This window comes from Nannobrachium achirus, assembly GCF_963921795.1.
Source record: "Nannobrachium achirus genome assembly, chromosome: 13".
Classification (NCBI taxonomy): domain Eukaryota; kingdom Metazoa; phylum Chordata; class Actinopteri; order Myctophiformes; family Myctophidae; genus Nannobrachium; species Nannobrachium achirus.
The window spans coordinates 52,285,502-52,311,237 of record NC_137833.1 but is presented as its reverse complement, the minus strand read 5'-3'; the positions used below and the strand labels follow the sequence as shown (position 1 = coordinate 52,311,237).

At 41.8% G+C, this 25,736-nt stretch overlaps 1 protein-coding gene and 1 pseudogene across 2 annotated transcripts; both read left to right on the top strand.

Annotated features, from left to right (window-relative positions):
* The first annotated feature begins 2,375 nt into the window (after nt 1–2,375).
* On the top strand, nt 2,376–4,009 carry LOC308297421 (zinc finger protein RFP-like; annotated as a pseudogene). Its single transcript has 2 exons — nt 2,376–2,956; nt 3,041–4,009. The product of its transcript is annotated as a zinc finger protein RFP-like (transcript).
* A 1,725-nt stretch (nt 4,010–5,734) lies between these two features.
* LOC308297420 (uncharacterized protein) lies at nt 5,735–24,156 on the top strand (the record flags this gene model as incomplete). The annotated part of the gene is made up of 6 exons (XM_080740829.1): nt 5,735–6,009; nt 7,058–7,156; nt 20,863–20,961; nt 21,488–22,156; nt 23,672–23,892; nt 24,016–24,156. Exons 1-6 carry the CDS (start codon nt 5,997–5,999, stop codon nt 24,154–24,156), a joined length of 1,242 nt encoding a protein of 413 aa, XP_080596955.1. The 5' UTR covers nt 5,735–5,996.
* Nucleotides 24,157–25,736: the final 1,580 nt, after the last annotated feature.

The window sequence follows — 25,736 nt, the reverse complement described above, 5'->3', positions numbered from 1 at the left end:
GCTGAGAACCCGGCTTTTCATTGCGGCAAACCGGTAGGATGAATGCAGGAATGAATGGACAGCCAACTTGTCAATTAAGAAAACATTTCAAGCATGCAAGTAAAGAAAGTTAAAAATGTTAAAACATTTTATAATGGACAATTTACTTTGGCCAAAGTACAAAGTGCAACTCCTGAAAACACGCAGTAAAACAGAGTGTTCATTAAACTGAGAACATAATATAACCATTTCAAGGATTTATTTTTTTACAGTGTTAAATTAACATTTAACTTACGCCAAGCACAGGTTTCCCATCCTGCTGGATGCACGGCCACCAGCCTCGTACAGACTTCTGGGAGAACAGAGAGTTGGGCTGTGGTACTTTGCTCACTGCTGAGTCTGATGTCATTCCTGGTAACATCACTAGAGTTCTCAACAGCCCTGATAATTAAAGCCCGGCCCTAACTGGGCCGACCCGATGCTTGGCCTGACTAATCAGCATACATTTTAGGCCCGGCCCGGCGGGAAAACGTGGAGTCGGGTTCAGGCAGAACTTGAGAACTCTAGTCTCACCTGCAAAGACATTATCTATGGATTGGTCCTCTCATTAAATTAAAAAATAATGTATTGACAGTTTTATTAACTGTTTGACCAACCTGTGGAAGTCACCATGTGTTTGCGTGCTCCCTCACAGCAGTTCAGCGTGGACATGGCAGAGAAGGCGTCCCAGGTATGCCTGGCACACCTGTTCACCTACCAGGACTTTGACGAGGGGACACTGGGCCTGGCCTACGTGGCCCCCTCCAGACACGGCATCCCTGGGGGGCTCTGCTCCGAGAGTAAAACCCGTTTTATACAAGAATTTTTTTGCGTGGCTTTTTTGCTATTTTGTTTGTTCCAAAAGAAGTTTCTTCTTGGCCAAAGAAGTTTCTTCTTTTGGAATAGATAGAAATGTGGCTGTTTTTGGTGTGTTAACTTACTTTTACTTACAAAATCATTATACATAAATGTCCAAGGACCGTCATTTTTATCTTGCGGCCCTCAGGCTTTTGGTATTTTGCTGAGTGGCCCCTGAGCCATCTTAAGAGAGTAGCTCTCTTCTGCAGTGTCCATGTTTTTACCTTCAGCATTTCTACCTGCATCCTTTCACTCCTTTTCCTGGTTTTAACCACTTGAGCCATATTTTATACTTTTAACTTTTTTACAGTACTTTACAAAATACTCTACATAATATACAGACAAAGTAGTTAGTATCAAAGGTATTTGGTTCCAGAAATTGTGGTGTTTTGTCCATATCGCCCAGCCCTCATTTTTGTCTGCAGCCTAGCTGTCAATTGTTCCATCCATGGATGTTCAATATGTTTTATCTCCTGTAATGTGTTATTGTGTCTGACACAATGTAAATTAATTGAAACTCTGCCATTGTGCTTTCTTCACAGCAGCTCTGTTTAAATCACTTACAGTAGTTATGTGCACTTGTGCAGCAGTGCTTACGTTTCCATAACATTACAATCTGGTTTCAGCCCTCTGCACTCCAACCAAAATGACAAGAATCATTCTCCAGTAGGCTATATCCTTAGGCTCATTAGACCAGGCTGACCATAGACTGTAAAAGGCTGAAACACAGGTGAACAAACACACACACACACACACACACACACACACACACACACACACACACACACACACACACACACACACACACACACACACACACACACACACATACACACACACACACACACACACACACACACACACACACACACACACACACACACACACACACACACACACACACACACAGGTGAGTCCACTCAGTGCAACTAGAGAGAGAAACCTTCAGACTCTATAAAGAAAAGCAACAAGCCAGTGGAAGTGATAACAAGAGGGATGGAATGAGAAAGAGATGCAGTGGAGGATGTGAAGGGTTAACAACTCCAGTAGCAAGGCAAGGAGGAGTTTCCCAGTGACGCAAATCTAGTGAAATGAAAGTTATACTGTGAAACTGAGGCAGCGCACAGAACAAGCTCTAGGCTACAAAACATTCATTAAACACAACCTTTACGAACACAGTGAAAAGGTGAGTAGCCTGTACAGCAGATAGTCTAAGGGCTTAATATTCAGTAACTGAGAATTAAGATGTAACTTGTAACTGTATCTGACTAGCCATGGTCGTCTGACCTTATTATAATAATCCCTGAAATTCTGCAGTCTGTTTTAGTTTGTAGGGTTTCCAAGATTCTTTGAGGGTTTCCAGGAAGTACAGTAGCCTGTAGGCCTATATCATTAGCAACGTTATATTGTATTTATCTTTTGCTCTTTGCCCAATCAAATTTGTTACTATTGAGCTGTGAGAGAAGTTATTCATTAATGTTTCTTTTCAGTGTATAGACATGGCCTGTGCCAGCATTCTCCTGTCTGAAGAGCAGTTCCTGTGTTCTATCTGTCTGTATGTGTTCACTGATCCAGTCATCACTCCATGTGGACACAACTACTGCAAAAGTTCAGGAAATCCAAGCAACTGAACAAAACTTCCAGCGCAAACCAAGAACCTGCTGAACCAGATGAAGTGTCCTGTGACGTCTGTACTGAGACCAAGCTCAAAGCCTTGAAGTCCTGTCTGGTGTGTCTAGTCTCCTACTGTGAGACTCACCTGGAGCCTCATCAGAGAATCGCAGCTTTGAAACGACACAAACTAATCGACCCTATAAAGAACCTGGAAGACTTTATTTGTAAGAAACATGACAAACCTCTAGAGCTATTCTGCAAGACTGACAACATGTGTGTTTGTCAGATCTGCAGGAAGTCAGACCACAAGTTACATCAAATTGTGTCTCTGGAAGAGGCATATGAAGGAAAGAATACTGAGCTGGGAAAGACAGAGGCTGAAGTTCAGCAGATGATCCAGGAGAGACAAGAGAAGATTCAAGAGGTCACACATTCAGTAGAGCTCAGTAAGAAAGATGCAGACAGAGCAATAGCAAGCAGTATCCAGGTCTTCACTGCTCTGATTAGCTGTATTCAGAGAAGCCAGGCTGAGCTCATTGATGTGATGGAAGAGAAGCAGAAAACAACAGAGAAACAGGCTGAAGGCTTCATTAATGATCTACAACAAGAAATCACTGAGTTAAAGAAGAGAAGCTCTGAGCTGAAGCAGCTCTCACACACTGAAGACCACCTCCACTTCCTCCAGAACTTCCCATCCATCAACATCCATCCAGCCACCCAGGTCAATATCCACCAGTATTCATTTGTAGGGACTGTGAAGACAGCTCTGAAGACACTCAGTCAAGAGATGGAGAAAAAGCTCTGTGATGCTGAGCTGAGAATGGTCCAGCAATATGCAGTGGATGTGACTCTGGACCCTGATACAGCACACTGCGAACTCATCTTGTCTGAGGATGGAAAACAAGTGAGTCATGGAAACATAAATAAGAATCTCCCAAACAACAAAGAGAGATTCTCTGAACGTACACGTGTCTTAGGAAAACAAAGCTTCTCCTCAGGAAGGTTTTACTATGAGGTTCAGGTTAAAGGGAAGCATTGTTGGACTGTAGGAGTGGCCAGAGAGTCCATCAACAGGAAACAATCAATAACACAGAGTCCCAACAGCGGTTACTGGTCAATATGGTTGAATAGAAATGAGTACAAGGTTCTTGCTGACCCTCCTGTCGTCCTCACTGTAAGAGAGAAGCTCCAGACAGTGGGAGTGTTTGTGGATTATGAGGAGGGTCTGGTCTCCTTTTATGATGTGGAGACCAGAGTTCATCTCTACTCTTTCTCTGACTGCACCTTCACTGACAAACTCTATCCAATTCTTAATCCAACTGTCAACCATGGTGGTTTAAACTCTGCTCCTCTGATCATCTCTCCTGTCAGTCACACGGATTAGAATAATGTAATCCTCAGTCAGTTTTCAATTAAGACAACAAATGTGTATTTTGAAAGGTTAATTGTACTAATTAGCAGAATACTTTATTAGCAGTTTGCAAAAACAAAGAACAGGAAAGTACAGATTAACTTTCAATTCAACTGTCATTTCAAATCAAGGCATTTAAGTTGTTCCTAACAGCTGCATTCTATTGAAAAACAAGAAACGTATTGTACATGTGTAACGGAAAGACTAATATGGTAAATTAGTTCTCCAGTGAAACATGTATTTCGATTAACCACTTAAACCTTACTTTACACTAAAGCTATTTATAATACAAAGTCCAAAAGACTGTAGATATGCTATTAAAACAGAAGAAACATGGCCAAAATAGGAAAGACAGGGTTCAAGGGGTTAACATACAGTATACTGTATATCCTGTCTGTAATACTGATTCAATCTACATTAATTATTTGGTATAATGACTTGATTGCTTATTTTGTCATTGAAGTTTAAGTTGATCTCAACATTTTATGTCATTAATGTGCAGGAATAACAATATCTAATTCTCAGATTCTTGTACTTTATCATCTCTACTTTAGAAGAGTTAATAGAAAATAGGAATGCAATGATTCTGAATATGTTGACCTTTCACTCTGTCTGCTCTTTTTCCCCTCTACAAAACCTCTTTGCCAAAAATAGCAGATCTACAAGCTCACAATGCCTCGCTATAAATAGACCCCTCTTTAATGACAAGCTAATTGCCCACCCATCAAGTCCTGCTGGTATAGTTGTGCATAACAAGTGTCAGTCTCATGTTGATCCATTACATTTCCACTACGAGACGGAACCAGAACTTTCCAGAACCTGAAGCAATTTTTTTCATTCTGTTGCCCGGTTTCAGACAAGGTTCTGACCACCCATTTTCAATATTGAACTATATCATTAATATACCTTAGAGGAGTTGTGTGGAAATAGAAAAAAGTCCCCACCTTCTGTGTTGCCTAGAACTGGAGGATTGATTTTGGGGTTTGTATTGTAAAGTACAACTTGATGACATCACACATTGTACTTTACAATACAAACCCCAAAATCAATCCTCCAGTTCTAGGCAACACAGAAGGGGGGGAACCTTTTTTCTATTTCCACACAACTAAGTTATATTAACTAGCCCTTACCCGTTCAAAGATATGAGCACTGAAATGATGTGCAGTGTGTGGGTTATGGGATGTGCACTCCACTGTGCACACAGTATATGAGGGATGGGAAGTAACTTTAACTGGTGCTTACATGATAATATGTAGGAGCATCAACGTAAGAAATACCCGTTTCGTTTAATGGCTACAGAGATACTGTGTACCGATCTGCATGATTTTTGGACAACATCTGTAACAGGGCCTGACAACCCCCCCCCCCCCCCCCCCCCCCCCACACACACACACACACACACCATAAAAATGCTAATATACAGCATACGATTTGTGAAAGTGACAAACAGGCTTCACAGTTATGTTAGGTGTGTTCATATGCTAATTGTGATGATGCGATTTCAGATCAATTGCTCCAGCCACTGAGGAGAAACGCTGTTTCAGACAGACACTCAGACATTCGGAAAATTATATGTTTGATGACATAGTTTAATATTGAAAATGGGTGGTCTTCCAATATACTCTATGGGTCTTCCCCTTTAAATGGGTACGACGGTGTTTGGGAGATTTATGGTAGGCCTACTTCTACAGGGAACTTATTAGGCTAGTGTGTGTTTCAAGCCGGACAAGATAGGCGGCCGAAAACCGTTTCCGTCTCACTCTCTCGTCCGAGTTGAAACCTTGAAACACAGTAACATAAATAACACGCGCAGTCAGAGCATCTGTGTTACAATATGTTTGCAGTGCACAAACCTTCTTGTAACTTCTGTCGGAGAGCGTCGTTGCACAACAGATTGTGGAAAGAGTAACAGGCTGTCTCGTTGTGAAAACGGGAGGACTTGAATCCGTGTGACTTTCCACACCAAGTTCAAAGAAGACGTTCTTTTGTTTATTTTTTGTGTGGGCTAATGCTAAGCTAAGCAGTCCAGACTAGAATCCCATTCCTTACCCACTTTAATAGAGGCGTTGTTAAAGTGTGTTTTCTACCAGGATAAATGATTGGGGAAGGTATGTTTTTGTCTTCTTCTCTTCTCTCTCTCTCTCTCTCTCTCTCTCTCTCTCTTTTTGTTTTTGTTTTGTTTATAAGAATGTAACTTGGAAGGAAGGGGCATTTCACTATTATGTTAGTGAACCCGAACAGTGTTTACTTGGGGAAAAGAATACAAACAATAATAGTATTTGCACAAATCATGACTCTTTCTAAAAATAAAATAATCATTCTACTTACGGTACCTTAATGAGGGAACAGTCAGAGAGAGAATTACATCAAGATATCCATTATATATATTTTCCAAATAATATTAAAATTGTGCAAACCTTTATGTCCCTTTTCACTTGAAAAAGTGAAAAGGGTAGTTATTAAATAATTGCGTATTCAGGAAGTGCTCTGTGAAAAAGTAACTTTGACCATAAAGTAACGTTATGGTCATATAATGACAGTTATGTTTCAGGGCTACCCAAGTGATTATGATTATGTTACTGGTCTGTTGGCACAGCCATTTCTAGCCTAAAGGTCTGGATAGATCAGATGAGGAATGAAACACACACACACACACACACACACACACACACACACACACACACCCACACACACACACACACACACAGGATGAAAATTAGTATCAGTATGCACTTGACCGCATAGCGCATACCTATAGATGGAAGACTTGAGCACTGTGTTCTGCATCTGACCAGCCGGCTTATTTGGGAGACCAGCGAGTGTGTTTCCTTTTCAGCCAAAGCTGCCCGCTAGCTACTCTGCACTGTGAGTTGGACCACACAGGACTATAGGTCAGACCTCTGGTTGGTGATGGCAATGTCTGTTGCAACCACGTCCATCAGCATCTGCCAGTCTCTGGCTGCCTCCAGTTCCAGCTCCAATTATAATATACTAAATATATAATTATAATATATACTAAATAAATATACTAATTTGTAATGATATTGTTACTGTAATTACTCCTTCCTGTCTGTTATTGTTGAAGTTTGTATAAGAAGTGTTTCTCTTCTCAACAATTCCTGGTTAAACTCTGGGGTTTTAATTGTTTCATTCCAGACTGTATGGAGTCCAGACTGCAGGTGCAGATGAACTCTCCAGACTCAGCCAGACCCGTTTCAGTGAAACAGGAGGGACATGAAGACCAGCCAGACCTCAGTAAGTTTCACTGTCTCTTTCTTCATTTTTTTTCCTTTTTCAATGCAATACAATACAGCTGCTAGCTGTGCTTTAAACAGTATAAACAAAGGTGCAGTAAGTTATGTTTTCGTTAAAACCAAAATTGTTAAAAAACTGCAGTGTTTTTTCTCTTTTTGTAGCAATGTGTTTATGGAGGAATACGTGAGACACGCAAAGGCAATTACCATCCGAATAGACGGCTATTAATGAATATAAATATCAGGGTTTTCCGGCAGCTGGCCAAGACACAGAACGAAAAGCCCTAAACGTCACCAGTGTTTTCATCACACATGACCAGTCCAGCCTACCCTCACAGGAGAGTCTGAACCGTGGCTTTAACGGTGTGTGGAAAAGAATATATAGATTTCTTTAAAACCACTGCAAGTACATTTTGCGTGTTGGGACTACACTAGTGTAGATACATTTCGCCTACCCCACGCTGCGCGAGCATAATTTTGCTCACTGGACTGAGCACAACCGTGACGCGGGTGAGTAGCTAACCTGCTCCCTTAGTCGAAATTATGGGACATGGGAATAGCAAGATTTCCCCAAAGGGAGAGGGTGGTGGTGGTGGTGGTGGTGGTGGTGGTGGTGGTGGTGGGGGCCAGGCACAAAGTAGCCTTTCATCCATGGTGGAAACATGGAAATCATGGCGCGAGGTTAACAGTTAAAGGCAGCCACTGCCATTACCTGCGACTGTACATTCTAAATGTAGAAAAACCTCCAAAGGCATGTGTTGTGTAACTTGTGTAGGCTACACTGACTCAATGAGAATTTAGTTTCACAGGACTTGGCGGGTGCTCAATAAAGCCTACCGTGTGAAAAGCATTGCTTGGTTTCATGTGTAAAATAAAAAGTATAATATCTGATCACTGGGCATCATCAGCACAGCTAAGCTAGGTATGTTATTGTTTGTCATGTCAGTCAGTTACCACGGTCAATAGGCTTCAAAATAAAAGTACCTACTTTCGTCAAATTATGGGACAATCAACCGATCGGTGGAGTTCAAAACAAGATAAGACCGTTTGGTACTTAATGTAAAGTATCATATCAACAAGCTCACAAGTCACAACGTTTAACTGTGTGATGCTGTGAGCTTGTAAATCAGCTATTTTCAAATAGAAGATGTACAGGGTTAAAGTAGCTAAACTGGTTTTGCTACAAAATGTTGAATAAATGTGAACAATGAGAGCATAATGTAGTTATTTTCCAATTTTCCATCACCAAACCAACTCCTTAAACTTAATATTTTGAGGGCAAAAATAATAATTGATTTAATCAAAAACCTAAATATGTTTTGATTTGTTTGATGTTATAAGTAACTTCTCTATCTAACTTTTAATATTTTGAGGGCAAAAATAAGAATTAATAATAAACATTAAGCGAATTAATTAATTAATTAAGTCAATTAATCAATTAATTGCCTACCACCTGCAGGAAACCCTGAATATTACTTTAATGCTGCAGAGATTAATCCTACTAATTAAATGGCCTCTCCTCTGGTGCCATCTTGTGGCCAAACACACTTGGACCCTGTCTCTTAACACTTTGATTGCCTAAGACGTCCACAGGAGTCTTAATCAATTAATTAAAGAAGTGCCAATAGACCTCTATGACAGGTCCAGACGTCTTTTCATTTTTTCAATTATTCCAGTAGGTGGAGCCCTTGCGCAGCCTCTGAGTGAAGACCGGGTTGCTGGGTGACGTAATCACCCCAGCAACTGTCTGATCCAACCACATGGGGTTCTGGATCAATGTTTATCAACATTGATGGGGTGACCTGTGGAGGCCTATAAATACCTGGGTTCAGGGGGCGTTCTGAGTGGGAGTAGGTACGTTTATAGAGAAGCAAGTGATTATTGAGAGAGAGAGATATTGAGAGTTTTGAGAGAATTGAGTGCTAGTTTATTGATTGACTGTGAGGTGTTTGGTGGGCGACTGAGGTGAGAGTTTGTGTGTGTGATTGATTTGACTGAAAGTGAGCGAGAAAGAGAGAGAGAGAGAGAGAAAGAAAGTGTGATTGTTTGAGGTTTAGTCAGGAGGAGAGGAGAGAGGAGAGGAGAGGAGAGGAGAGGAGAGGGAGAGATTTGTGTTTTTTGTGTCTTGTTTTTGTCTGTTTCTTTGTCTGTTCTGTTCTGTGTAGTCAGTCAGTGTTTGGCTGTGTCTGTCAGGGCGACGTTGAGAGAAGGAAGGTAAGCAACAGTTAGCATTAGCATCAGTCTGTGTTTAGGATAGCCTTAGAGAGAGTTCATTGTAGTTTATCTTGGGTGGGGTCAGTTTATCTCAGTTTATATCAGCTTAGATTAGACAGTATTAGACTAGTTAGTGTAGTAAGTGATACATTTTGGTACAGTGATGGGGAAGCGCAAGCTCCCATTGCCCAGTGCAGGCCAGAGGACACTGCAACAGTGTCTGCCACGTCGCAACGTGGAGCCTGTGGACCCAGGCTCCAGCGACATGTTTCAGGGACACCCCCTCATTCCTGTTGCTCGCCGTCGTCGTTCTGGTAGAACGGCTAACCGTCCAGGGCCTCGGTACAGAGCCGCCGAGGAGTCACACGACGAGAGCGATGATGATGATGGTACTGGTGGCGACCTGGAATGGGTTCCAGAGGCGCCGGACCGAGAACGAGTTCTTGGTAAGAGTTGTGTAATGCTATCGTTTAGCTTCGATCAGAGTCGGGTCCACCGCTATCCACCGCGGTGTAGACTTTTTGAGTCATAAAACTACAACGTAACGCTCAAAAAGACTTCACCGCGCTACACCGCTCTGATCGAAGCTTTTGACTTTAGAGATGAGGCGGAAAATAGCCGATATACAAGCCCACAACGCGGCAGCACCTTGCTTTGAGAGCTGAGAGTCTTTTTTTCGGTTCAATAGTCAGCTGGCTCACTCGACATTGTCCCAGTGTGTATGTACATATTGTATTATGTTTAGAGACATGATACGTTTCCATATTGAGAAATTATATCGTGTTTGAGTGTTGAGATCACACACTGCGCCGAAAGTCGGGGGGACGAAGATGGCGCTGATCAGGGCTACACGCTGACAGCTGCCTGATCGGCCATCTTCGTCCCCCCGACTTTCGGCGCAGTGTGATCAACACTCAAAAAACGTCTCAAGTCTCTAAACATAATGGTGACTAATAAACCTGAACCTGAACGTATATGGTTGACGATGACGTTCCTGAAAATAACCGATCTACAAGCCCATCGACGCGTCGCGCCGCCGCCGTGCTTTGAGAGCTGAGGTGGTCTTTTTTTCCCGGTTCAATCAAGTGTGTATCATACACATGACAATGTCTAAAGTATATGTATTATGTTTAGATACTTTAGACGTTTCTATATTGTGAAATTATATTGTTTGAGACGTTGAGATCACATTTCTATGGTTGACCATGACGTGGCAGAAAATAACCGATCTACAAGCCCATCAACGCGTCGCGCCGCCGCCTTGCTTTGAGATTACACACTGCGCCGAAAGTCGGGGGGACGAAGATGGCGCTGATCAGGGCTACACGCTGACAGCTGCCTGATCGGCGCCATCTTCGTCCCCCCGACTTTCGGCGCAGTGTGATCAACACTCAAAAAACGTCTCTCTCAAGTCTCTAAACATAATGGTGACTAATAAACCTGAACCTGAACGTATATGGTTGACGATGACGTTCCTGAAAATAACCGATCTACAAGCCCATCGACGCGTCGCGCCGCCGCCGTGCTTTGAGAGCTGAGGTGGTCTTTTTTTCCCGGTTCAATCAAGTGTGTATCATACACATGACAATGTCTAAAGTATATGTATTATGTTTAGATACTTTAGACGTTTCTATATTGTGAAATTATATTGTTTGAGACGTTGAGATCACATTTCTATGGTTGACCATGACGTGGCAGAAAATAGACGATCTACAAGCCCACAACGTGATTTATGCATGATGGTATCAGTACAAAATGATGAATGATAATGAAACAATGAATATTATATTATACATATATCTATGGTTGAGATAGTTGCAGAAAATAGCCGATCTACAAGCCCTCAACGTGATTTATGCATGATGTTATCAGTACAAAGTGATGATGAATGATAATGAAACAATGAATGTAGATATATAAACTCCATTGGCATCTGGCATGCACACAAGACATATACACCTGGCATGAATGTGATTGTGACATACACTGACACTGACATGAAATCATCACATTGTGTGCTTGCAGATAGGCTATTTTATGCCACCATCTCAACCACAGATATATGTATAATATATATAATTTTCCTCATAAGCAAACTTTTCATAAAGTCTACAATCACATTCGTGAATCACATTCACATTCATGCCAGGTGTATATGTGTGCATGCCAGATGCCAATGGAGTTTATATATCTACATTCATTGTTTCATTATCAGCACATGCCTGATGCCAAGGGAGTTTAGATATCTAAATTTATTGTATTGATGCCATCATGCATAAATGTTGTACATCACCACAACTCTGACAGTGTACAAATATACAGTTTCATGTTGTCTTGTTTATATATTCAATCATGACATGACAAATATATAACAGTACAAACTACACTTTTACAGATTCCGACTATTCTGAGGAGGAGGAGGTGGTGGAGGAGCAGCCCGATGATAGGAGGCCACGGCTGTACATCTCAGGTGGAGTAATAAAATAAAACGGAAACCAGAAGCTTGAATTGTACTAGATAAAACATTTTTTTTACATCAAAGTCATGAACAAGATGGCAAAGTTTAGATTTTGTGCATTTTCCTAATACATTTTCATTTTCTTGTCCCCGAGGGGTAATGTTATATGATATAGAGGATGAGGAGGAGGATCAGGAGGACGGAGCTGCCGGGGTCGTGGGGGAGGCCACCACAGCTGCTGAGGGGGATTGCCAGCCTGGTCCAAGTTCCCAGTCCGTTCCGCTGTCTCAGGGGGTTGGAGCGCCACTTTCCAGCGAGCCAGGTAAATAAAAACAGTGTGTACCGAGCCCGTCCAGATTTGCTGCGTGTCACTCTCTCTCCCCGTTTCCTGTCAGTCTACTGTCCTGTCAATAAAGGCATAAAAGCCCAAAAACATATCTGGGGAAAAAACATGAACCCCATGGGACATGAGTTGGGCAACACTACTAAATCTTGACACTAGACACCATTAGGGTACTAAGAAACATGACGTGTGAGTGTGACCTTAGAAATGTTGTACAAAGAGAAATATACGGTAGATGTGATTTGAATATTTTCTGAAAATCTTTTGCAGTTTCTGCCATGAAGTAGTGTCAAAATGTGCTTGACACATTTGTGTCAAGCACTGAATCAGTACAAAATGATGATGAATGATAATGAAACAATGAATTTAGATATAAACTCCCTAGGCATCTGACATGCACACATGCATGTGTATATACACCTCACATGAATGTGAATGTGATTGTGTCATACACTGACACTTAGTGTATGAAATCATCACGTTGTGAGCTTGCAGATTGGCTATTTTCTGCCACTATCTCAACCATAGATATATGTATAATATATATAATTTTCCTCAAAAGCAAACTTTTCATAAAGTCTACAATCACATTCACGCGAGGTGTATATATAGCAGATGCCAAAGGAGTTTATATACTGTATCTAAATTCATTGTTTCATTATCAGCATTCAATGCAGTAGTTGGATAAAAACACGTTTCTGTTTGATTTAAAGTCTCTACATCTCTTTACTATGATGCATAATGGGGTGAAGGCTATATGTCTAAATTGTAAATTGTTTTGATTTGCATGCTATTTAGCATTTTCTCTTTCTCTGGGATTTCAGACACAGTGAGGCAGGGGACATCTGCTGCTGCTGCTGCTGCTGCTGCTGCTGCTGCTGCTGCTGCTGGGCCTTCGGTTCGTCGTAAGACGGGTGAGAACTGTTTCTGCTCATGACACTGATCTAAGCTGATCTAATACCTCCACGTTTGTCATTTCTCACATGTCATTTCATACAGTGTTACTGTATGTCAACTAAAATGACAGGTGACAAATGACACATGTGCCAGCATGAGGTCAGTATCATGCTTGTTTATTTTTTTCATGTTTTATGACATTCATCTCCATCAGCAGATCTACAAGCTATGCCCAAACGCCAAGGTGGCAAAATGATACTGTACCAGGGTGTGCGTGTTTACTTCGAGCCAGACACCGATGAGGATGTCATTTGTGATGAGTCAGTTGACATGCAGTAACAGCACACAATGTGAGCTTATATGGTCTTACATATGATCTTATTTGTCAAACGTACCACGTTCATGTAGAGAGTGTAGTCACACACGCAGGCTGGCTTTTTCTGTGGGACTCTGTTCTTTTGCCCTTTCTGTGTCACGTGGACTGTGCGTAGTTCATCCTGGTGGAGGGTGGAGATCATCTTCACGATTCGCTTGTCCCTCCATGCCAAAACCATCACTTTGCCATTGTGGCGAGACACTGTTCCCCCCACTTCCAGATCAGTCATCTTGATCTTATATATTAGCTATTTGGTGCAATTTATGTACCACATGAATAAAAACAATATATTTTATGGTAATCATGTATTTCTATGATTTACAGGTGGCAGACCACCCACACAGACAGATCATGCACTGGGGTGGCGTGACGAGAAGAACTGGAGCCCCACCGCCTTCCCTTTCCGTGCAACTCCAGGTCCACTTGGCCGTGCATATGAGCTGGAGTCAGAGAATCCAGTAGACTACGCAGAGCTGTTCCTGTCTGATGAGCTTCTGCAGTACATAGTGGACCAGAGTAACATCTATGCGGCCCGCTGCATCGCGGAGGTCAGAGCGAGGGAGCCAGCAGTGAAAAGTTCGAGAGTTTATGCCTGGAGGGAGCTCACACTGGTCGAGTTCAAGAGGTTCCTCGGTTTGCTGTTTCTTACGGGCCTAGTGTGGAAGTACAGCCTCGAGAGCTACTGGTCCAAAGAGGAAGCAATTGGAACGCCCTACTTTGGCACCATCATGGCACGCAACCGATTCCAGCTCATTTGGAGGTTCCTTCATTTCACTGACTACGACACGATTGATGCCAGTGACCCACTCTGTTTAATCCGCCCTGTTCTTGACCCGTTGCTGGCCAGTTTCAAGAAGATGTATCAGCCGGACATCAATGTGAGCATCGACGAGGGAACACTGCTTTGGCGTGGCAGCTTGAAGTTCAAGGTCTACAACCCAATGAAACCCATCAAGTATGGCATAAAGAGCTACATACTGTCAGAGTCCAAAACAGGCTACCTCTACGCCATGAAGCCTTACTGTGGTGTAAGCGCTCACCTCCCAGACACCATCCGGTTCCTGATTGACGGCCTTGAAGGCCTTGGATACCGTCTTTATCAGGTGATGAGCTAAAATTATATTATGTTATATTGCTTAGTAGTGATTACATTTGCCTGCTGTGACCTTCCATGCTATACTATGATCTGACCTTGGCTTATCTACAACTGGTGGTTGTTCTCAGGACTAAACTATAATTTCTAACCTCATTTCAGGATAACTTTTACAACCACATCACGACGTCTACCATGCTCCTCGGTCTCAAGATGCACACCTGTGGCACACTCCGTACCAACAGGGGTGAACCACAGGCCATCAAAGATGTCAAGCTGACTGGTCTGGAAGTGGGTGCAACGGTGTCTCGCCACAATGGCAAAGTGATGGTTTTGGCATGGAGGGACAAGCGAATTGTCAAGATGGTCTCCACCCTCCACCAGGATGAACAACGCACAGTCCACGTGAAACAGAAAGGGCAAGAGAAAAGAGTCGCCCAGAAGAAGCCAGCCTGCGTGTGTGACTACAATCTCTACATGAACGGGGTAAGTTTGACAAATAAGATCATATGTACCACCACCACCTAATACATTGTCTTGTCTACTCATTGCCTCATTGCGTGCATCAACACGTGGCACTGCGTGTTGTGAGCTTGGAGCCTGCAAGCTCACAACATGCAGCGCCGCATGTTGTGGTGCCTCATGCTCTTGGTGCCTCAGGCTAACATATTTGTCATTATACATTGTCTTGTCTACCAGTGGCATCAGTTCAGAAAAAGCTAAGGTATGGCAACATGACTGGTGTCTTCGCACCAGTCATGTTGCCATACCTTAGCAACAGGCATGATGAAAAGTACATTTTATTATTTCCCCCTGTAGCCAAGGTATGGCAGCAGCCATAGCTTACAAAAAAAAAAAAAAAAAAAAAAAAAAAAATCTGCGATAGCTTGCCATACTCAATTGACGCCTCTGTTTACTTGTCTTTGCAGGTGGACCGTCTTGATCAAAAAATCTCGTATTATCCGTTTGTCCGCAAGACGGCCAAGTGGACTTCAAAATTCGTGATGTACCTGTTCCAGATTGCCCTCGTCAACAGCCACATCATCTACAAGCTGAAGAACGAAGTCGACAGCGACGACGACGACCTCAGAGAACCAGACGAACCCAAGAGGAAGCCGCCAATGAAGATGAGGAAGTTCATCCTGGAGACAGCCAAGGCCTGGACCAAACTTCCTCTGGTAGCAGAAGCAGCAGCAGCAGCAGCAGAGGCAGCACCAGAGGCAGCAGCAGCAGCAGCAGCAGAAGCAGCAGCACCTGCTCCTCCCCCCCCTGCCCCCCTTGCCCCCACCCCTAGGGGACCCCGCGGCAGGGACCCTGAACAACGGTACGACATCGACTTCAGGGGGCATGTTCTGCAGCCCATCAACCCCAACCCAGGTCAGGATAGGCCGTTCCGAAAATGCAAGAACTGCCTGAACAAGAACCCTCCCGTCCGCAAGGAGACACATTATGTCTGTGTGGGCTGCCACTACGTCCCCCTTTGCACCTACCCCTGTTTCTTCGAGTACCACCAGAGGTGAGAAGCATGATGCTCTCTCTCTCTCTCTCTCACACACACACACACACACACACACACACACACACACACACACACACACACACACACACACACACACACACTACACAATGTTTTATTTTATTTCCTTTGTAAAAAAAAAGAAAAAAGAAAAGAAAACAAAAAAAAAATTATTATTATTTTCTATTTATTTTCCTCACACTCATTGGACTATCGCTCAGAGTGAAAGCATCTTTGACATTGAACTGAGCCTACGTCCTGAACTTTTATTTTCTTTTCCATATTTTTCATGTCTCACTTATTTTATTTTATTGAACTCACTCAGAGTTCAAGCACCTTTGACATTGAACTTTGGGACTTTGAGCTGAAGAAGGCTTGTATTATTTTATGGTTAGAATATTCCTAGTTGAACAATTATTGTGGCACAATATTTACATCTCTCAAATGCATTTCTGTGAAGTAATATCCCAAGGAAAATAAAGCCTTGTTTCATTGAAAATGTAACCTGTTCTCAATGCTGTTGCTCACATAGCACTGTTGAAAAACCAAGCCCTACAAATGTAAGCCCCTTGTTGTTTTGAGAATACCTACTGTCTGTCTGAAGTCAATGAAGTCAAAAGTAAAAGATTCATATGACCTTTCAGCCTGTCTTCATGTTGCCATTTGAGATTACAAGCACTGTGTACATGGAAAATCCATTGCATTTGTATATATAGTATATAGTTATAGTATGTTGGCCTATCTATTTTGATGCACTGAAATACACTGTATAGTATATAATATGTTGGCCTATCTATTTTGATGCACTGAAATACACTTGCACAGAAGTACCTGACAGTATCTACTGTTGTCTGATCTCAAAGGTTCAAGGTTGTACTTTATTGTTCCGTCTTTTGTACAGGAAAATAAAATTTCAAATGACCATTCTTGTCTTTTATATTTGTAGAATAAAGTACACATCCTCAGCTTTCCAATAGAGGTATCACATTTGCAAATATTCCTAGCTGAACAATTACTGGGGCACGATTTTGACAACATCTCTGAAATGCATTTCTGTGAAATAATATCCCAAGGAAAATAAAGCCTTGATTCACTGAAAAAAGAGGTTCAGTTTGTTCAGGTTTAGTTATAATGTGTCATAGTAACTCAGGTTCCCTTCATATCTGAAGGGAACCTGTAGACATTCAGTAATTTCGATCAAAGCCAAAACCTTATAATGCAGTCTAGAAATTGACCGGCCAAGCCTGCCATGTTTGAATTGCATAGAAAATGGGAAGATAACATTAGTCTACCAAGGCCCCTACAGCAGGTCAGAAGAGGTCAACAGGCAACATGCAGTTGAGCATTGGGCAATATTTCATTCATAGCATTCTGTCATTCAGTTTTAGGCTTTTGTATGTAAAAAAAACATTGTATTTGTATATTTTGGCCTTATTTATTTTGATGCACTGAACTAAACCTGCACTAAATGCCTGACCTACTCGTGTTATTTGTCTAGGTGGGGTACAAAATAGTTTCAAGAATTCCAACTTGAGTAAACTAAAAGCATCTTGGGGCGCCCACTGGCCTAGTGGTCAAAGCGCATACCACATACTATGATGCCTGCTGGCGTCACCGGTTCGATTCCCGATCTGGACGACCTGTCATGACCACATGTCATCCCCCATCTCTCCCATTTCCTGTCAGTCTATTGTCCTATCAAATAAAGGCATAAAAAACAAATCTTTAAACTAAAAGCATCTCATCTCCATTCCCATAATTCAGTAAATGTACTTTCAATCACTAATTGTCCATCACATATCTGGCTACATAACTGACCATTACATGGTACTCAGAGTACTCTGAGAGTGTAAAAATTGACCCGTAAGGGTCCATTTGGTTCTATTTGTACACTTATGAATGTATGAATGACACACACACATTTGTAGTGTCATGATATAGAACGAACACATGGGGGCGCCAAACCTCCTCAATACAGTATATTGACAGGCCCTAGTCAGAAAAGATCAACAAACTACCTTTTTTTGTAATTTATAATGAAAGACAACAATTCAAAGGGTTGTTTGAGATATTTGCTGTAAAAGTTGAGCATTTTATGTTGGTCTGGCAATCTCTGAAATGCATTTCTGTGAAATAATATCCCAAGGAAAATAAAGCCTTGATTCACTGAAAAAAAGAGGTTCAGTTTTTAGTAAGCTCTAATGTGTCATAGTAACTCAGGTTCCCTTCATATCTGAAGGGAACCTGTAGACATTCAGTAATTTCGATCAAAGCCAAAACCTTATAATGCAGTCTAGAAATTGACCGGCCAAGCCTGCCATGTTTGAATTGCATAGAAAATGGGAAGATAACATTAGTCTACCAAGGCCCCTACAGCAGGTCAGAAGAGGTCAACAGGCAACATGCAGTTGAGCATTGGGCAATATTTCATTCATAGCATTCTGTCATTCAGTTTTAGGCTTTTGTATGTAAAAAAAACATTGTATTTGTATATTTTGGCCTTATTTATTTTGATGCACTGAACTAAACCTGCACTAAATGCCTGACCTACTCGTGTTATTTGTCTAGGTGGGGTATAAAATAGTTTCAAGAATTCCAACTTGAGTAAACTAAACTAAAAGCATCTAGGGGCGCCCACTGGCCTAGTGGTCAAAGCGCATACCACATACTATGATGCCTGCTGGCGTCACCGGTTCGATTCCCGATCTGGACGACCTGTCATGACCACATGTCATCCCCCATCTCTCCCATTTCCTGTCAGTCTATTGTCCTATCAAATAAAGGCATAAAAAACAAATCTTTAAACTAAAAGCATCTCATCTCCATTCCCATAATTCAGTAAATGTACTTACTTTCAATCACTAATTGTCCATCACATATCTGGCTACATAACTGACCATTACATGGTACTCAGAGTACTCTGAGAGTGTAAAAATTGACCCGTAAGGGTCCATTTGGTTCTATTTGTACACTTATGAATGTATGAATGACACACACACATTTGTAGTGTCATGATATAGAACGAACACATGGGGGCGCCAAACCTCCTTACTATTTTTCTTCTCTTGAGAGGTGATCTAGATCAGAAAATAATGTAAACTTTTGGTCCTAACTTCAAAAAGAAATGTCATATGAACTTACTTTTTGTGTGTAGAATAAAGAACATCCTTCAGGCTTTCAAAACAGGTATCACATTTGCAAATAGTCCTAGTTGAAATTACTTACTGGCACAATATATACAAAACATGTGTTTTTCTCTGACATCCATTTCTGTGAAACAATATTACATGGAATATTGTAGGTTGACGATGTGAACATCAAAATATCTGTAAATAAAGCATGCAGCTGCCTAGAAAGCATGCAGCTGCCTAGAAAAAATAAATCATGACCCATAACAGGAGTTTTAGCCTTGGAAATGCTGAAAGTACCACATAACACAGTTCTATTTTGATTAACCCTAACCCTATAGATAAGTCCATAACTCCACAGGCGAATAATATTTTGACTAACGGTAAAGTCAACAGTAAAGTAAACATCCTACCGATTATTCTGATATGTGCCAAGTTGAGATTGACACAGTACAAACAGTTCTGTACATAAAATAAACCTTTAAATGCGATTATCTCAGAACCTCATTTGAGAGGCAAGATTTATGAGCGTTTCTTTTATTTTCACATGCACTTATATTCAAAATGGAACTATCTGTGAACTCAATTCTTTGCAACATGAAAGAATACACCCTAAAGTGTATCTGCATGTGTTCGCAGTTCATATAATACTTAAAAAAAAGTACAGTTATGTATGGTCTCAAAATGAATGGGGAGTCAGTGGTGGCTGGGGCTATTGACTAATTTCCAGAAACCTTGGCATTCAATGTGTTAATGGGCAGATTGTCATGAAACTTGATCAGCGCATTCATGCTACCTGGAAGATCTACCTTAATCAAGTGTTCCAAATGACCTATGTTCTAGCGCCACCTCCAGGTCAAAATAATCAAGTTTCACACAAGGTTCTGGACTGTTTGATGATAGCATAAATTAACACAATAATCTTTGGTCAAAATGATTGTTTACTCCTTGGAACCAAAGTGTTAACAAACAGATTGGTTTTACATGAGACTACCAAAAGTCTCTCTTTCCTTCATCTTGGCTAGATCAGAACTAAACATCTCACAGTCTGAGATTGAGTTTTTTTTTTTTATGTTTTTAGTAAGTCAAAGTGCACTGATTCAAAAATAATGAACTTTCAGCCCTACTGTGGTCACTCCCCTAACCCAGGTCAAAAAGATATTTACTATTTTTTAAGGCTGGGACTTTAACTGATTAATTGAGATCAATTAATTACAGACAATTAACGCGATTAAAAGAATTAACGCATTTTAATCACACTTAGTTTTTGCACCACAGAACCTTCAGTTTCGGGCAAACCGATCATAGTGATGCACCAACCAAGAAGAGACAACCAGCGCAAAGGGAGAAGTAGCCGATCAGAGCGCTTTGCTTGGCCCAGTGGATGCGAAAATTTTGATTCACTCGTACAACAAAATGTGTTTTACTAGAAAAAATAAGCTTCTCAGGTCAGATATCGATGTGTGATTAAAATGCGATTAATTAATCACTGAGCCTGTAATTAATTAGATTAACATTTTTAATCGCATCCCAGCCCTACTATTTTTACAATATGTGATCAAATACGATCTCTCATCCCCACAGCCCAGTTTTGAACAACAATTATTTGTGTCCTATTTGCATATTATTGATACCACTAAGTCTGAAGTTATTAAAGTCCTTGTTCAATTGCTTCATTTCAGACCAGTGTTTGGAGTCCAGACTGCAGGAGATGAACTCTCCAGACTCATCCAGAGCCATTTCTATTAAACAAGAGGAACCTGAAGACCACCCACACTTCAGTAAGTTTAACGTGAACCCTAGCATCCCTATGCAGGGGTGACCATTTGCTGAATAGTAACCTACAAGCTCACAATGTGTCAAATATATATATATTTTAATATTGTTTCATAATGTCATGATTGAAATTAAATATTTTCTTTAACAACATTATTGGGACAGCAGGTCGCAATTAGTATGAAAAACCTGCAGATCGTGTGTGTGCGTCTGTCAGTCAAGCCTCATGTCACGCTCCATATATGGCCAAGAAAGAATGAATTTGCCCATATGGAGATCCCCAATGTCATCAATATTAAGCTGATATCTGTGAATGTACATATATGGACATATTGTGTCAGTTCCAGGATAACCAGTATGGTTGTCACTACGCAAGTCTCACTTGCAATTTAATTCTGTCCTTGTCCCTTAATGCACTGTAAGCAGATGATACCTCATTTTGTACATGGCACATGGAGGATGATGGAGATGTTTATTAACACTTATAATCCAGTGTTTGACTATCATGTTATGTTATTTTTCTGCTCCCAGCCATCCTGCACATGGTTGTGTGTAAAGAGGAGGTTTCTCCTGAACAGGAGAGGAGCCTCAGTCTGCTCCAGGAGGAACCAGAGCCTCCACACATTAAAGAAGAACAGGAGGAACCAGAGCCTCCACACATTAAAGTAGAACTGGAGGAACCAGAGCCTTTACACATTAAAGAAGAACAGGAGGAACCAGAGCCTCCACCCATTAAAGTAGAACAGGAGGAACCAGAGCCTTCACACATTAAAGAAGAACAGGAGGAACCAGAGCCTTCACACCTTAAAGAAGAACAGGAGGAGATACTTAGACCAGTGGAGCCTGATAATGAAGACATCTTTTCACATTGTTCTGAAGTTGAAGTGGAGCTTGAATCTGACACTGAAGTGACTGAAGACAGTGATGATTGGGAGAAGACAAGTGGGGGTGTCCACACTGGAGGAAAACCTTTTCGGTGTAAACATTGTGACAAGAGTTTCAGTCAGTTAGGTACCTTGAAGAAACACCATCGTACCCACACTGGAGAAAAACCTTTCCGGTGTAAACATTGTGACAAGAGTTTCACTCGGTCAGGTAACCTGAAGATACACCATCGTACCCACACTGGAGAAAAACCTTTCCGGTGTAAACATTGTGACAAGAGTTTCAGTCGGTCAGAAAACTTGAAGGAACACCAACGTACCCACACTGGAGAAAAACCTTTCCGGTGTAAACATTGTGACAAGAGTTTCAGTCGGTCAGGTGACCTGAAGATACACCATCGTACCCACACTGGAGAAAAACCTTTCCGGTGTAAACATTGTGACAAGAGTTTCAGTCAGTCAGGTGACCTGAAGATACACCATCGTACCCACACTGGAGAAAAACCTTTCCGGTGTAAACATTGTGACAAGAGTTTCAGTGTGTCATCTCACCTGAAGGAACACCATCGTACCCACACTGGAGAAAAACCTTTCCAGTGTAAACATTGTGACAAGAGTTTCAGTCAGTCAGGTACCTTGAAGAGACACCATCTTATTTCACACTGGAGAGAAAAGTTCCCAGTGTAAGTATTGTAACAAGACTTGAGGTATGCCCTGAAAAGGAGAGGAATGAAGGTCAGCCGCAGCGAGACTGAATACATGTGTGTGAATGAGAGGAACCCAAGTGGAGAACTGTAAAGTTACTGGGAGTGGAGTTAAAGAAGGTGGAGGACTTTTAAGTATTTAGGATCAACATTCCAGAGCAATCAATGGAGAGTGTGGAAAAGAGGTGAAGAAACAAGTGCAAGCAGGTTGGAACGGGTGGAGAAAAGTGTCAGGGGTGATGGGTGATAGGAAAGTTTCAGCCAGGATGAAAGCGTAGGTGTACAAGACGGTGGTGAGACCAGCTATACAGGGGTGGGCAACTTTGATGATGGCGAGGGCCACTATATTTTCACCTTCACTCCAGAGGGCCACATTGCATAATGCTACGTCCTACTTTGTCATTCTAGTATCTCATACAAAAGAAGCAAAAAATAGCCGATCTACAAGCTCAAAACGCATCGTGCTGCGATGCGTTTTGAGCTTGTAGATCGGCTATTTTTGCTTCTTTTTAATTGGGATCCTGAATTATTTGTTATTTTTTTTATTGGAATCCTCAAATGTAACATTTTGATTTAATTTCCATTTACTTATACTCACGTTAACTTTATGAACGTAAATACAAAAACAATGGACATAAAAAAAATCCTTTGAAATACTACTATACTAGTCATTAAGCTACTAATATAGACTGACGGAATTAAAGCAGATCATGGTTGTAATTGTAGCAGCTGAAATCAATAATATATCAGTATTCTGGCATTAACCTGCGGGCCGCATTAAGTGAAGGTGGGGGCCGCATGTGGCCGCCAGTTGCCCATGTATGAGCTATGATGTACGGTTTAGAGACATTCGCACTGAGGAAAAGACAGGAAGCAAAGCTGGAGCCAAGACTAAAGTGTTGAGGTTCTCTCTGGGAGTAACAAGGATGGATAGGATCAGGAACAAGTACATTAGAGGCACAGCGCATGTCAGTTGTTTTGGAGATAAAGTCAGAGAGGCCAGACTGAGATGGTTTTGTACATGTACAGAGGAGGGATAGTGAGTTACATCGGTAGAAGGATGCTGAGGTTGGAACTTCCAGTCAGGAGGCCTAGAGTAAGACCAAAGAGGAGATCTATTGATGCAGCTACTGCTGCTGCTGCGGTGACGGAAACATGGAGCTACGTGGCTAAGCGGGGGAGCCGCGGCGTACAGGCTGCTGGAGTACCTGTGCGACCCAAAGCCAGGCTGGAGCCTCGGCGTGACAAGAAAGTTGTTGTCGTCGGGACTGGCTCGGGAGGTAACATCCAGACGGTAAAGACAAAGCTGGTGAGTGTATTTGCCACAAAGTTCGCGCCAGAGCTGGATGTACGCATTCTGACAAAGTACTTGAAAGACAAACTTCGTCGCGATGTAACCTGCGTTAAAATAGCAACCGCACAGAGCAGATGCAGTTCATTTAAAGTTACTGCTGAATGTCTTGATGTGAAGGACATGTACGATGCGGCTCTGTGGCCGGACGGTGCTATGGTGCGGCGCTACTATGAGGCACGCAAACCTAGGACCACTGTTGTCTCAGGAGGGGCGGTAGTGGTGGAGGAGGCTCTGTCTGGAGTGTCTGCTACAGAGTAGATGACAGTTTGGTTCTCATGCGAGTTGTGTCATATAACACACGCGGCCTGCGTCTGGGACAAACTGCAGCTGACAAGGCGCGGCGCCTTGCTGTAGACAAACTCCTTGAGGATACTGACATTTTATGTATTCAAGAAACATTTCTTCCCAAGCAAGACTTGGACAAACTTAACGCTGTTAATAGTAATTTCCATGGGGCAGGGGAGTCCACAACGGATTTAAGCATGGGGCTTGTACAGGGGAGAATACCTGGAGGTGTCGCTATATTATGGCATAAGAAATATGACCCCCTGATAAGTGTGATTAGGATGGGGGCTGACTGGTGTATAGCAGTTAAAATTGTCTATAATAACAATGTATTTATAATAATAAATGTATACACACCATATGAAAGCTACAGCAATGAGGATCTATATCTCGAAAGACTTGCCTTTATAAACGCTTTTATAGAGGAAAATGAATATACGTGTATATACATAATGGGGGATCTGAATGCTGATATCAGTGATGATAAGTCCTTGTTTGGTCGGCATTTGCTTCAGTTTTGTATTGACAATAAGTTAATCTTATCTAGTAGGGTCCTGCTGCCAGCAGCTAGTTTTACACATGTCAGTGAGGCTTGGAACACAACATCCTGGCTGGACCATATTATATGTACAGCGGATGCTCATGACTGTGTGGAGCAAGTTGAGATCCTATATGGGCTGGCAACAACAGACCATATGCCTGTCTCTATAAAGATAAAGGTGGAGAACCTAACAGTTCCAGAGTTGACCACTAGTAGTGATACAAGCAAGCGTGGTGGCAAACTCCAGTGGGCCAGGCTCTCAGAGGATGAATTGAGGTCTTATCATGATCATACTGAGAAGAATCTTGGGGGTATTGAAATCCCATATAATGCTATTCTGTGTGACAATATTAACTGTGATAATGCTAAACATAATGATGAACTGTGTATAATGTATGATATGATTGTTAAAGGACTAAACAAGTCTAGTGCTGTACTCTGCCAGAGAAGAGGACATCTGCATAAACTCAGGCCGGGTTGGAATGAGCATGTAGAGGAATTACACCAGCAGGCCAGAGAAACTTTTAAGATGTGGGTTAAAGCGGGCAAACCTAGGAATGGTCCTGTATGTGATGCAAAAAAGCAGGCTGTAGCTCGGTTCAAAAGTGCAGTTCGATACATTAAGAGAAACGAGCTGACCTTGAGAGCAAACTCAATGGCCAGAAAGCTGCAGCAAAAAGATGTCTTGGATTTCTGGAAAGAAATCAAGATAATTAATAATAGTAAAATACCGTTGCCTTCCAATATTGACGGGATCACAGGGAGTGCAAAGATTGCAGAAATGTGGAAGCGACACTACAAAGACCTTTTTAATTGTGTTGAAAGTGATGATTTTAGTGTTGGAAAGGTGTCCCCTGATGAAGTAGTCATTAGACCGGATGAACTCAGAAATGCTATAGGAAAGCTAGCTCTTAATAAGTCCTGTGGCCCTGATCAGATAACAGCTGAACACTTGAGGTACTCCAGCCACAGAGCTTCAGTACTTCTTGCCCTGTGCTTCTCTGGAATGCTG